Source organism: Colobus angolensis, unplaced genomic scaffold (genome assembly GCF_000951035.1).
Source record: "Colobus angolensis palliatus isolate OR3802 unplaced genomic scaffold, Cang.pa_1.0 Scaffold79, whole genome shotgun sequence".
Classification (NCBI taxonomy): Eukaryota; Metazoa; Chordata; class Mammalia; order Primates; family Cercopithecidae; genus Colobus; species Colobus angolensis.
This window is the reverse complement of record NW_012121709.1, coordinates 6,743,665-6,757,616: the sequence shown is the minus strand read 5'-3', so window position 1 is coordinate 6,757,616 and position 13,952 is coordinate 6,743,665. Positions and strand designations below refer to the sequence as shown.

Genomic DNA, 13,952 nt, shown 5'->3' with positions numbered 1-13,952 from the left:
ACAAAAAATTAGCCAGGCGAGGTGGCGGGCGCCTGTAGTCCCAGCTACTCGGGAGGCTGAGGCAGGAGAATGGCACGAACCCAGGAGGCAGCGCTTGCAGTGAGCCGAGATCGCGCCACTGCACTCCAGCCTGGGTGACAGAGCGAGACTCCGTCTCAAAAATAATACACAAAAATGAGCCAGGTAAGGTGGCACATGCCTGTAATCCCAGCTATTCAGGAGGCTGAGGCAGGAGAATCACCTGAGCCCAGGAAGTCGAACTGCAGTGAGCCGTGATGGCACCACTGCACTCCACCCTTGGCAATTGGAGGGAGACCCTGTCTTTAAATATATCAATGAGTCAAAAACGAGCCTGTCAAATTGTTAACTTTATTTAGGGGCCCTCCATCTCACCACCACATAACCTTGGGGGAAGTCAAGGAAGCTATGTCAGCTTTCTACCAGAAAACAGCTTCCAAGAAGACACAGACTTTACCCATCAGCCTAATTGTGAGTCTTAGTGTCACCACATGTATCTGTGGTATCTGCAGAGAGTCAGTAGTAGTGGTGGTGAAGAGAATATGCTTGGAGCCAGACACACACTGGCTTAACCACTATCCGTCTCACTGAGGGACTGTGAGCAAATGGCTCCACTTCTCCGAGCCATCTCTGCCATCTATAAAATCAGAAGCAATACCCCCAAGGTCAAAGGGAGCTACAGGAACTCAGTGAGGTTACAACTTCCCAATCCGAGTGTTCACTCTGTGAACCAGCTACTTTCTGAAGCAACTTACAGGCATTATTTCATCTCACGTCACAGCTACCCTCTGCAGAAGGTTCTATCATCCCCTGGCCAAACGAGAAAATCCTACCTCAGAATTGAATCTGTGACAGTGCCAGGATTCAGCCCTGGTCTATCAGCCTGCAAAGTTAGCTCTAATATCTTTACGTGATGCTTGGCTCAGTGTAAGTGCTTGGGAAACAGACTTCTATTCTGACATTGTTATGACTCGTGGTACCACCTATGAACCCACCATCTTCTAAAGGAAACTCACAGTCTTTACTAGGGTCACAGGTGGCTTTCACTGTGGAAGCCTAAGGATTGGAAGACGCCCCTGGTGAGCAAGAACTTACAAAAGAAAAGGAAGTAGCAGGAAGTGAGCTACAGGAAGAAAGGAGAGAAGAGTAAGAGAAAGAAAAACACATTAAAAATGGTAAAGCTCCCCACATTTTAAAGCTCATAAAGTTCTCACTGAATATTTGGATTACTTGTAGTCTTGGCCTCTGCTTCAGAGAAATCTCACCCTCAGGCAAGTGTACCTATAACCTCACTACTGAAGTGTGCTCTGGCCTGCAGGAGCAGTGACCCCTGGGGAAGGTGGTCAGAAATATAGGATCTCGGCTGGGCGCGGTGGCTCACACCTATAATCCTAGCACTTTGGGGGGCTGAGGCGGGTGGATCACCTGAGGTCAGGAGTTCGAGACCAGCTGGCCAACATGGTGAAACCCTGTCTCTACTAAAAATACAAAAATTAGCTACGCATGGTGGTGTATGCCTGTAATCCCAGCTACCTGGGAGGCTGAGGCAGGAGAATCACTTGAATATGGGAGGCGGAGGTTGCAGTGAGCTGAGACTGCACCACTGCACTCCAGCCTGGGCGACAGTGAGACTTCGTCCCAAAAAAAGAAAAAACTAAAAAAAAAAAAAAAGAAAGAAAGAAATGCAGGATCTCAGCCTCCACTCCAAAGCCCCTGAAACAGAATTCGCATTTTATCAAGATCCTATTGACCTAACACATTGAAGCTGCGCTGCACTGACTATAATTCATCCTAGCTTCTCTATGTACAATCACTCATTTCTGCCTGAACAACCGAGTTTCCCTAAGTTTTCCACAAGAGATTTGGGCGGTAAACAGTACCTCTTGCCAATTCCTATGGAGGTTTATAAACGCTTTAAGTCAGGGTGGGAATGAGCAGGTCGCCAAATCCACCCGTTTCCGGTGCGTTATTTGGACCAAGCTTCTCATCAGCCTCTTAGCCTACTTTGCTTTTCAAGAGATGTTCATGTCGAACCAAAAACGGAGACTTTAAAAAGTATCTTTTCAGAGCAGAGCTGGGCAACAATGATAATGGGCATCAATCCACAAAGGTGGACTAAGTCACTCAATTAGAGGAATGAAATCAAGCCTTTAATCCAACACCATAGCAGCACCATCTGTGGAAATGCTAATTACCCTTCTAGCTCCAGCGCCTTGTCTTCCAACACTCCATCATTACCTTGGCAGTGCTTTCCATACCAAGGGTACCAAATGGCTTGAGGAAGGACATCCGTACCTTTAATGCCCATGGCTAGCTTTAAACACTTCTGTAATCAATTTTATTGCGTTACAAATGATTTCCCTGCATTTATTTGTCTTTTCTACCTTGGCAGGCTCAGCCTCAAGTCACTGAGGATGCCTCCCGTCCCAGTTAAGATTCTGGCTGTAAAACTGCCTGGCCAAACAATATCAATTGCTTGTCAATAATTAGGATGCCAAATCACAGGTAAGGTGATGATACCCTTCCCCACAGATGGAAAGAGAGCAGCTATAAACGGATAATATTTCCCACTAGCCTAATGAAGGCTCCCAAACATCTGGTGGCTCTAGCAGACAGCGATGAGGCATCGATGCCAGTCACAGCACTATCAAAGGAAATGGTGTGCAGGTCCAAAAGCCGGCAGGCAGACTGATACCAGACAAGGTACCACGGTGCTACTGGTCTAATTAAATAAGCACTTCCACAAGAATAAGACTATACTGCCTGAAGCTGTGTTTTGGCATCCATTCTCACACACAAAAAAAACCATTTCTGAGCTGCTTTCAGAGGGCTTCAAGGCGCTCACTTCTTTTGCCAAGTCTTTCTACGAGGAAGCTAACAGAGGAGAGATTTTTCAAAAGTCAGACCCCACCTCAGGCACAACCACATTCTCTTAAGTGTACCATGAAGATTGGAGCCAGAAGTCTGTGTCAGTCAGAAGGCCAAGCTGGTTCACAACACCAGGAATATACAGAGGGGAACAAAGATCTTAACTGGCTACTTTTGATTTCAAAGTCAGCCCTGAGAACGTCCACAAAAACACTGCATGCATTTCCTACGGAACCCTGCTAAAATCAGACACGCCAGAGCCCCAGCACTTTCTGAATTGTAAGAGTTAAATTTGGGGATGTACAGAAAGGCATGCCACCTCCATATCCAAGTGACAAACTCACCACTGAGGCCTTGCAGTATTTGCCAAGTTCCAAAATAGCGAGTTCAAGCCAATTCCCTATATCCTTCTAGGAATCATCAGTCTACATATGGCAACAGAAGAGTCGGCCCATATTGTTTCTCCCTGAAACCTGCCTACAACCTGCTGAGTTCCCATATGTGGATTACTAAATCCTAGAAGGTTAGAAAGGGATTGGCTCTGAGTCTCATGTAACTTTCCTACCTTCATGGGAAAATAGTTCAGTTCAGCTATCCTGTTGGAATCATATCAAGTCTTTCTGAAATGTTCACAGTAACACCTGGCAGGAGAGATCTAATAGCACAGAAGATAGAGCCAAAAGCTTTTGTTCTTACATCTAGGTCAAAGGAAGACAATACCTCTTCTGTAATTAAAGCAGACTGGAAAAAAACAAAGCAGAGGGATTCCCATCACCACGGGGGACTTGGGTAAGCAATGTGGGGACATAACCAAGATACAAATGGCAGCGGACCCAGGAATTAAGTAGAGCCTAAGCCAGAGCTTGCCATTACTATTAAAAGTCTAGCAACTATTGAACATCTGTTATGCACAGGACACTGTACTAGGCACTCATATGTCTAACCACAATCCTGTGAGAGAGTATGATCAGCCCCATTTCATAGATGAGAAAATAGACTCAGAGAAGTTAAGCAGCTTGACCAAGGTCACACAGCCAACAGAAGGTGGAGGAGGAACTCTCATCTATAAGGTCAAAACCCACTCTCCACCTTGCTCTGCTCTTGAGATGTAAGACAAAAGTAACTGGAACAGCCCTTCACAGCCCCGCTCAGGACCCCCAGGATCCCACCCCATCGGGCTTTCCTACCTCCAGTCAGTTCCATTGTCAGCTTTTCGTTTTCAATCATCTTCTTCTTTTCTTCTAGCTCAGCAATCAGGTTCTCTTTCAGCTCAACCTTCTTGTCTTCAAATTCTTTCACTGCTGCCTTCTTTTCTTTAATGTAATTTCGTTCCACTTGTTCAGTCTGAGCAAAAGAGAAACACAGGCTGGGAGTACACGGCCCTGGAAGCCATGGCTCCAACTCAAAGTCTAGCCCTGTCCTCAACAGCAAAGAAAACACCTTTGCTAGAAACATGACACACAGAGTTTCCCTCTCACACACACTCGCAGTCACGGCGTGTCTGAGAGTAAGCCCTCCAATGAATGTGTACAATCAGACCCACATGACTTTCGCTTATTTAGAGTACACTTCACTTGCTACTCAGATATTTTTCTCTCTTCCACATCCTATATTTTATACTAAAACACATTTCTCAAAGGGAGTAAATAATCACTCATAAAGTTACAGCTTCAAAGGGAAATAGGAGATTCTACATTGTGTATATTCAAAAAATAATCACAAGATATTGAGGCCAGATAGCATAAGTTACTATTATTTCCGATACAGCAAGACAAAAGAATGGAACATCATTTAGTAAGTGTCTGAACCCCAAAGTACACAAATATTGATATTATACTAAGACAAAAGTTGTATATGCCTTTGCTTTTCAAATCTCACCATTGTGGTGAGTGACATCGGGACCTGTGGTGGGCTAGGGATGTGTGTAGCTCACTTGAGGATACCTTCAGGCTCGATCACGTGATCCTTCCAGCTGCGTGACTATGGGCATCAAACTGATTTAACGAAAGTGGGTTCCAATGATGTGGCTCCGAAAAACCACGACTTTCTCCAAAAGTAACCCCCACACACACGCTAGCCACCCTGGGAGCAGTACATCACTAAAGATACAGGCCCTCATCTCTGGATCACAGCATAAGAGTCTGACACAGAATCAGCACTCAGGTGTCCATAGAATGAAAGGAAAAATTAGAAATCTGTCTTTTTTTACTGGCCCAGAGAGTTGCAGCTGTAAAACAGAACTGCTGAGCCGATTCAGAAATTGAACTGCTTCAAGGACCAATATCAAACCATTAGGCCGTTATAACTCAGAGACTTCCAAAGAGCTCTAATGCGGGATAAAAGTCAGTAAGCAGTGAGGGGTGAGTATTCCTTATTCCCCTGTGATAAGCAGAGGCTGCTCAACAACAAATGACCAGACAGGATGTCTGAGCTGAGACCAAATGTCCTTTAGTCAAACAGAACAGTGGTGAAGGCTTCCAAACTATCTACTTGGTGATAGAAGGAAAAGCCACCAGATCAGGACTGCAAGATTCCAGTCTCAGAAAGGGCCTGCAAACCCAGAAGATCGGTGGTACTTACTTCCAGCTGGAGGAAGAGTTCTGCAAGAGATAAAAAGTGTAATTAGATTTGCTAGGCTGTGCCACCTTTCTAGACAGTGATGTTAGCATTCATTTAGAAGCAGTAATTGCTTTCTGAAAGCATGTTACACTGAGCAAAAGTTTTCATCAGCGAAATGTTGATATATACGAAGGAAAAGGACGCATGAAGTACTCAAGTCTAGTTAAAATGTGGCCTTGCCAGCCTGCCAACATGGCGAAACCCTTCTCTACTAAAAATACAAAACTTAGCTGGGTGTGGTGGCGCGTGGCTGTCATCCCAGCTACTCGGGAGGCTGAGGCAGGAGAATCACTTGAGAGGCAGAGGTTGCAATAAGCCAAGATCACACCACTGCACTCCAGCCTGGGCGACAGAGCGAGACTCTGTCTCAAAAAAAAAAAAAAAAAAAAAAACAAAACTTAGCCAGGCATGGTGGCAGGCACCTGTAATCCCAACTACTCGAGAGGCTGAGGCAGGCAGGAGACTCACTTGAATCTGAGTGGCAGAGGTTGCAGTGAGCCAAGATTGTGCCACTGTACTACAGCCTGGGTGACCAGAGCGAGACTCTGTCTCAAAAAAAAAAAAAAAAAAAATACAAAACTTAGCCAGGCATGGTGGCAGGCACCTGTAATCCCAACTACTCGAGAGGCTGAGGCAGGCAGGAGACTCACTTGAATCTGAGTGGCAGAGGTTGCAGTGAGCCAAGATTGTGCCACTGTACTACAGCCTGGGTGACAGGGCGAAACCTGGTCAAAAAAAAAAAAAATGTGGCCCTGAACATACCAGCTGTGGCAGTTCCACCTGAGGGTAAAAAACGTGCAGCAGGAACGAAACTCCCCTGGCAAAATAAACTTATCCCTTCTTTCACTCAGTCCACCCGCCAACAGTCCCCACAGTAGCAGGATGGGTCAAGAAGAAATAATGCAATTACTCCAGAAACAGAGTGGATATGATGTTTTAAAGCAGTGGTCCCCAACCTTTTTGGCACCAGGGACCAGTTTGGTGGAAGACAATTCTTCCACAGACTGGGACAGGGCAGGGGGGCAGGTGTCGGGTGAAGGGAGGCAGCCCAGTGTTCTGCAGCCTGGGGGATGGTTTTTTTGAGAAAGAGTCTCACTCTGTCACCCAGGCTGGAGTGCAGTGGCATGATCTTGACTCACAGCAACCTCCACCTCCTGGGTTCAAGCAATTCTACTGCTTCAGCCTCCCAAGTAGCTGGGATTAAAGGCATGAACCACCACACCTGGCTAATTTTTGTATTTTTAGTAGAGACAGGGTTTCACCATGTTGGCCAGGCTGGTGTTGAACTCCTGACCTCAGGTGATCCACCGGCCTCAGCTCCCAGAGTGCTGGGATTACAGGCGTGAGCCACTACATCCGGCCAAGACCCCCTTTTTAAAGCACTATATGAAGAGTATGTGTGGAAAGGAAGGACCTTCACAGATAATCCACAGGACAGAGGCTCCAGGCACACCTGGGGCTTCACTGTCAGGTCGCCAAGTTCTGCTCACACTGATGTCTGCCCCCGCAATGCCCTCTCATCTCCTATTCCCATTCCTAAGTTCTTGACTGAATGCGGCCCCCTCCTAAGGCCTTTCCTGCTGACTCTTCACACATCATGCCCTTCAGATGCCTTAAAGCACCCATCTAACAGCACCCAACAACTTAGTAACACCTACCATGTGCTGGATGATTAGTAACCATTACCTAGCAGCTCCCCTCACCACCAGATTTACAATAGAGTACAAACCTGTCTACAAACCCGCAACAACTTGAAGCAAAACCGCTTCATGGCTTCTACTCTTTCCTGGGTGACACGGGGCTGTGCATACAGTCCACAAAGATTCTCCGGGGGTGCTATTCTCAGTCTACCATGGGCCCCTTTGTAAACCTGGCAAATGCTATGAATCCCTTCCCCAGAAAAAAGCACATATACAAACTCCACAGAATGCTGACAGTTCCAGCAACCCCAGATTAAAAGCCCAGATGTTGATTAATAGCTGTTGACAGAGAAAATTAATTGAGGAAAGGGACAAGCCACTCATTATTTGTTTAGCCCCCAAAATACTACCCACTTTGGCACTGGGAATTGCTGGGCATAGGAACCCAGGCACACCCAACCCAACATGATCATTCCTGTAACAACTTCAGACCTGTACCATGCACAAGTGGGCCAGACAGCTGGAGTCCTGTGCCATTCCGAGAAATCATGCCTCGCACCAACAAGTTAAAATGACAATTAGCACTTAGAGGTGGCAGTTGTTTTAGTTAAAGCAGCCAGACACCACTAAAGCAGGTGGATCATCTCTGCAAAGAATGTGCTTTTTAAAGCTCAAGTCGTGACTGATTGAGGAGCTCTTCTGCATTTTTACCTAGGAGAGAGAAATGTGAAAGAATACACGAGGGCCGGGCACACTGGCTCATGCCTGTAATCCCAACACTTTGGGAGGCCAAGGCGAGCTAGGCGGATCACCTGAGGTCAGGAGTTCGAGACCAGCCTGGCCAACACGGTGAAATCCTATCTCTACTAAAATTACAAAATTAGCCAGTTGTGGTGGCAGGCGCCTGTAATTCCAGCAACTCGGGAGGCTGAGGCACGAGAATCCCTTGAACCCGGGAGGCAGACGTTGCAGTGAGCTGAGACAGCACCACCACACTCCAGCCTGGGCGAGAGTAAGACTCTGTCTCAAAAGAAAAAAAAAAGACAGAAAGAACACGCGAGGACATGATTGAGAGTCTGAGCAGAATGAAGAAAAACAACTCAATACTCACTCTGCTGTTCTAACTTCAGAAATATGACTCACATCCATTTTCTTTCCTTATTTCCATCTTATGCCAATTCCATGAGGTATTAATATTCCCCTCTATAGATGGGGAAATTGAGGTTTCAAGAGCAAATATTCTGCTTAAAGGATCATATCTAAAGTGAGGCAGGATCTGAACCTAAGACCACCTCTTTCCACAAATGCCACCTTCTTCATCTGCTAAAGGGAAAGTCTAGGAAGAGCAAGCAGTTGAGGATTTTCAAGACATCTCAAGGAGGAGCTTCAGGAACTCAGAGTAGAATGGGGGTAACAGCAGGGAGAGGCAGGAGGTGGAAAGGTAGAGAGCTAATAGCTGGGGCTCTACTTTCTCAGCACCCACACACACTTCAGCCCTTTTCTATCTGTTGGTATGCACTGGGCAGCTTCTCACTGAGGAGAGATAGTAAAGGGTTGGAGAGTCACTGGCCCAGAATGAAAGATGATGGCAGCATAAGGAATGGCACCCCACCCTCATTCTAAAACCCATCATTACTCTACCATCGCAGGAACAAGGACTCTGCTGGCACCCAAACTGCTGGGCGATAATGAGCGTTAAAAACTCAACACATACACGAGATTTCCTGTAATCTCAGGAATTCATGTTTACACACTTTAAACAGTTGTCACATCTTACTTTCTGCATGGTTCTTTAACTCGGTCTTCCTTAACTTTACACGTGTGGTATCTTTTGTCAATGAAACACCAAGTTTCCTCAAGTCAAAGCAATGCGTTACATGACTTTACACTGCTCACAGTGCTTAGATGTAGCAGGTGCTTAATTCATTTTTGTTGAATGAATACATTTACTGTATGCAACTAATCAAAAGTGTGCCTTTTCTCTAAATTCTTATAGAAACAATACTTGGGGAAAATAACAAGAGGACCCTCCCCAATCCTAGCACAGAATACCAAGAGAAACAAACTTAAAATGGGACAAAAACCACCTACAATCCTTTTCCTCAGCCGCACTTCTGATTGTACACCAGGCCAGCCACGCAGCCATGAGCAAGAGTTGCAGGTGCAAGACCACTCTCGGGGTACCAGAGAGAACAACCTAACTGCAAGGAGCCTCCTCAGACACCCTCCACTACTGGGCCGTTCCTTAGCAAAAGATGAAACCACTTTCCATAACCACAGTTTGGAAGTCTCTTTTTCGAAAACTCTCCCTGACAGAACATCTGGGATACGTTTTGGAGAATAGCTCTTACGGCTACATTACTCTGATGATCGGCAAACAGTCGAACATTTAAAGATGATTCATTTCCATTTAAAGGAGCCTTACCTGCATTCCGTATCCTCTCTTTGTACTGCTGATCTAGTTTTTTCATTCTCTTCTGATATTCCTGTAATGTACCTGATTTCGAACATTTAAAAAATAAAATTATTGTGAATATCAATCTGCCCTACATTTTGTTTCCTAAAATTATTCTGTAGCATCAACACTGACTGTTCCAGTAACACCAAAGGAAGACACACCTCAGCAGAGTTAACTCTGGTTCTTAACCAAGGCACACAGCAGAAACCACTAGGGGCCTATTTAAAGTCCACCCAACCCAGTGGATCAAGGGTCTGCAGTGAGTGAGGGGGAGTGGAACAGTGCCAACATCTCCACACTGTTCTGATCAGTTTCTGCAACAGTCTGAATCAACAGGCCTTCCTTTACTGGAAAAGGTTCATTCTCCTTCAGTAAAGTCTAGATCAATGCTCTCCAGTAGAACCTTCTGCAATGGTGTAAGTGTTTTATATTTGCAATGTCCAATATGGCAGCCACTAACCATTTGTGGCTATTTTAGCACTTGAAATGTAGCTAGTGGAACTGAAAAACTAAATTATTAACTACATTTAAACAGTCACATGTGACTAGTGACAACATTAAACAGATCAGGTATAGATTCTAACCAAATCGCTATTCATTCCATTGCTCTTCCCACAAAACAGTTAATGATGCGGTGCACATCTTGTGGAGGAAGTGTTTCCGATTATAATGCCCAACCTTGGGCTAGTCCAAGGCTGTGGATCACTCACAAGCAATAAAAGCACATACTAGAAAAAAGCAGTTTCAGGCCAGGCATGGTGGCTCATGCCTGTAATCCCAGCACTTTGGGAGGCCGAGGTGGGCGGATCACCTGAGGTCGGGAGTTCAAGACCAGCCTGGCCAACGTGGTGAAACCCTGTCTCTACTAAAAATACAAGAAATCAGCCGGGCCTGGTGGTGGGTGTCTGTAATCCCAGCTACTTGGGAAGCTGATGCAGGAGAATCACTTGAACCCAGAAGGTAGAGGTTGCAGTGACCCGAGATCGTGCCTCTGCACTCCAGCCTGGGTGACAAAAGCGAAACTCAGCCTCGGGGGGAAAAAAAAAAAAAAGCAAAGAAAAAGCAAAAGCTTTTTCACTGACAAGGGGACTCCACGATATGAAACCGAAGAGCTCACTGCCACAGCTAACTGTCCCCAGGACCTCGCAGCGTGCACACTGCTATGCTAGATGCTCCTTGTGCATAATCACAACTACTCTCACTTTCCTCATTTTCCAGATCAGAAAACAGATGAAACAAGAGAAACTGGTGTGCCCAAGGTCACATTACTAGAAGCAGCGAAACGGGGATTCCAACCCCTCACAAAACTCCAGAGCCTGCACCCGTAACTCTGACATTGCACTGCCTTTAGCAGCCAGCGGCATTTGACAAAATACAATATACTTTTAATTTAACAAGCAAAAAGGAGAAAATAGTGTGAATAATGCACAGGTCATAAACATTTGGTTTAGAAAAAAGAGTAGAACTTTATTCTTTGATAACAATGTCTCTCCTAAAAATATCTAGCTTTAGGCACAGTGGCGTTCAATTCGTGTTCCACTGAGAGTTCCAAGTGAGATATCATTTGAAGAAAGAATCTCATACATATTGGAAATAAATTTTTCAAAATCCAGGAGTTTGAAAATCACCACTTTACTGATAGCAAAATGTACTGAATAGCTAAGATCAGCCAGACCACGTTTTAAATAGCTCCCACAGATAAGTGAAATACACAGATTACACGGGTTTGTAATATTAAGAAGCATATTTAGAAATGCAGGTTTCAATCACACACCAACCTTCTTGTAGTTGTTGCAACTGCCTCTTGAGAGAAGCCAGTTTGTCCTGATACATCCTATTAAAAAAAAAGTCACACTAACAGATAAAAACATTCAATACTCAATTCCAAAATAACCTACTCACAGAAATTAGCTGGGCTATTATGGGAAGGTCATTAATGTCCCTTTAAGGAAGACAGGAAAGTAAAGTCTGCTTGCTGGCTTAAAATGCATCAGCAGCCACAGGGATCAGAAAGGAACAAGAACCCAGCGTTCCTCAATCTTATTCTAATTTTGTAGATTCTCCCATGTTATCTCACCTTTAGAGAACTCGTCTAAAACTTGCAACAATAGCAGATTTTAATAAATAAGTGACAATGATAAACAGGCAAGAACACACACAATGTAGAAATGGCATGAAACACAACTCTTACATCGACTCTACAATTAAATTGTAAGTTACAAGGGAGTAACATTATGCCTTCAGCATGTTTTCTATGCAGATAGGCTTAGCAGTGTAAGAACTAAGTTAATAAACCTTCACGTCATTTTTTCAAGCACTGCTCTTTTAGGATCAGAGAAATAACAGTAATTCAGAAAGAAAAGTTAAACGGCAGCATTTACTTGCAGCCCCAGCTGGATGGGAACACATAGCATACACAAAGCAAAAGCATTTGGTATGCTAGTTTTTTCCTCTCACACCTAATGGATTATAGGCAGTCATAACTTCAGCAAGTCGGCCTGAAGGCGGGTTCCACATATCAATCACATTTCAGCAAATATTTCTGCTTCTACCTGAAAAACACCCCCAATTTAACAGTGATAAAAACAAGATTTGTGATCTGAAAGAACACTGTCCAACATATAACAAGCACAATAACCTTTTGGTATATGTGCTGCCGAAGTGAGCACATGGGCGTGATAACGTTTTTAGTGCTCAAATAAGGGCTGCAAATACAACCTAGCCCTCTGTAAGGGGAGGAGAGTAGTAGGCAGAATTTGAGACTCACACATGTCTGACTCTTAGGGCAAATTCTGACGTACTTTCAACGTTCACCTTGAATTACACAAGGCATTCCATTTTAACCGAAATTATTTTCTATATCATCAAATACTAAGAGAGGCCAGGCGAGGTGGCTCACACCTGTAATCCCAGCACTTTAGGAGGCCAAGGCGGGTGGATCACTTGAGGTCAGGAGTTCGAGACCAACCTGACCATCATGGTGAAACCCTGTCTCTACCAAAAAAAAAAAATTAGCCAGACGTGGTGGTGGGCGCCTGTAATCCCAGCTACTCGGGAGGCTGAGGCAGAAGAATAGCTTGAACCCAGGAGGTGGAGGTTGCAGTGAGCTGAGATCATGCCACTGCACTCCAGCCTGGGCGACAGAGCAAGACCCCACTCAAAAAAAAAAAAAAAACACTAAGGGGCACAATCAAAAGATTATCTCAAAATGTTGAAACCTATCAAGTACAGGAGAGGGAATAAATGAGTAAACCATGTACAAGTATTCAGAAACCCAAGCTATTTTCCACTTTGAGAGCGCCAGTCAATACCTTTGAATTCTGAGTATGTCAATACTGACAGATTGAAGAAGTAAGCAACAGCAGTAAAAAATTCACATTCATGGAGATCGTGCATGAGGAAAAGAACAGGTATGTAAAAATACCTCTCAAATGGTCAAGGTAAACCAAGTTTTTTGCTTGAAGAGAATAAAAAGCAAGCACAGCTTCAGAAATGAAACTGTGAGAAGGATCAAATGAATTATTAAAGTAATCCTTCTTAGGCCAAGGTAGGACGATCACTTGAGGCCAGGAGTTTGAAACCAGCCTGGGCAACATCACAAGACCCCATCTCCACAAAAAATTAAAAAATCAGCCAGGCATGGTGACATGTGCCTGTAGTCCTGGCTACTTGGAAGGCTGAGGCAGGAGGATCACTTGAGCTCAGAAGTCTGAGGCTGCACTGAGCCATGACTGTGCCATTGCACTCCAGCCTGGGCAACAGAGCAAGACCCCGTCTCTTAAAAAAGAAAGAAAAAAAAAGGCTGGGCATATTGGGTCATTCTTGTAATCCTAGCACTCCAGGAGGCCGAAACAGGAGAAATGCTTGAGCTCAGGCATTCGAGACCAGCCTGAGCAACATAGTGAGATCTTATTTCTACTAAAAATTCTAAAAATCAGCTGGGCATGGTGGCACGTGCCTGTTGTCCCAGCTATTTGGAAGGCTGAGGTGGGAGGATCAATGGATTGAGCCTCGGAGGCTGAGAATGCAGTGAGCTGCTACCATGCCACTGCACTCCAGCCCAGGCAACAAAGCAAGATCCTGTCTCAAAAAACAAGTGGCCCAGCACGATGGCTCAGACCTGTAATCTCAACACGACGGGAGGCTAAGGCAGGCAGATCACCTGAGGTCAGGAGTTCAAGACCAGCCTGGCCAACATGGTGAAACCCCGTCTCTACTAAAAATACAAAAATTAGCTAGGTATGATGGTGGGTACCTGTAGTCCCAGCTACTCGGGAGGCTGAGGCAGGAGAATGGCGTAAACCCGGGAGGCGGAGCTTGCAGTGAGCTGAGATCGGGCCACTGCACTC

General features: G+C 45.1%; 1 protein-coding gene across 1 annotated transcript in view; it reads right to left on the bottom strand.

The window, feature by feature from the left end:
• SUDS3 (suppressor of defective silencing 3 homolog (S. cerevisiae)) overlaps positions 1 to 13,952 on the bottom strand; it is a 41,323-nt gene that overhangs the window by 22,503 nt on the left and 4,868 nt on the right. Inside the window, exons 3-6 of the mRNA XM_011928716.1 lie at positions 11,382 to 11,437; positions 9,571 to 9,642; positions 5,467 to 5,486; positions 4,074 to 4,230 (exon numbers count right to left, since the gene is read on the bottom strand). Coding sequence (XP_011784106.1) covers positions 4,074 to 4,230; positions 5,467 to 5,486; positions 9,571 to 9,642; positions 11,382 to 11,437 — 305 coding nt within the window. The remainder of the gene's footprint in view (positions 1 to 4,073; positions 4,231 to 5,466; positions 5,487 to 9,570; positions 9,643 to 11,381; positions 11,438 to 13,952) is intronic.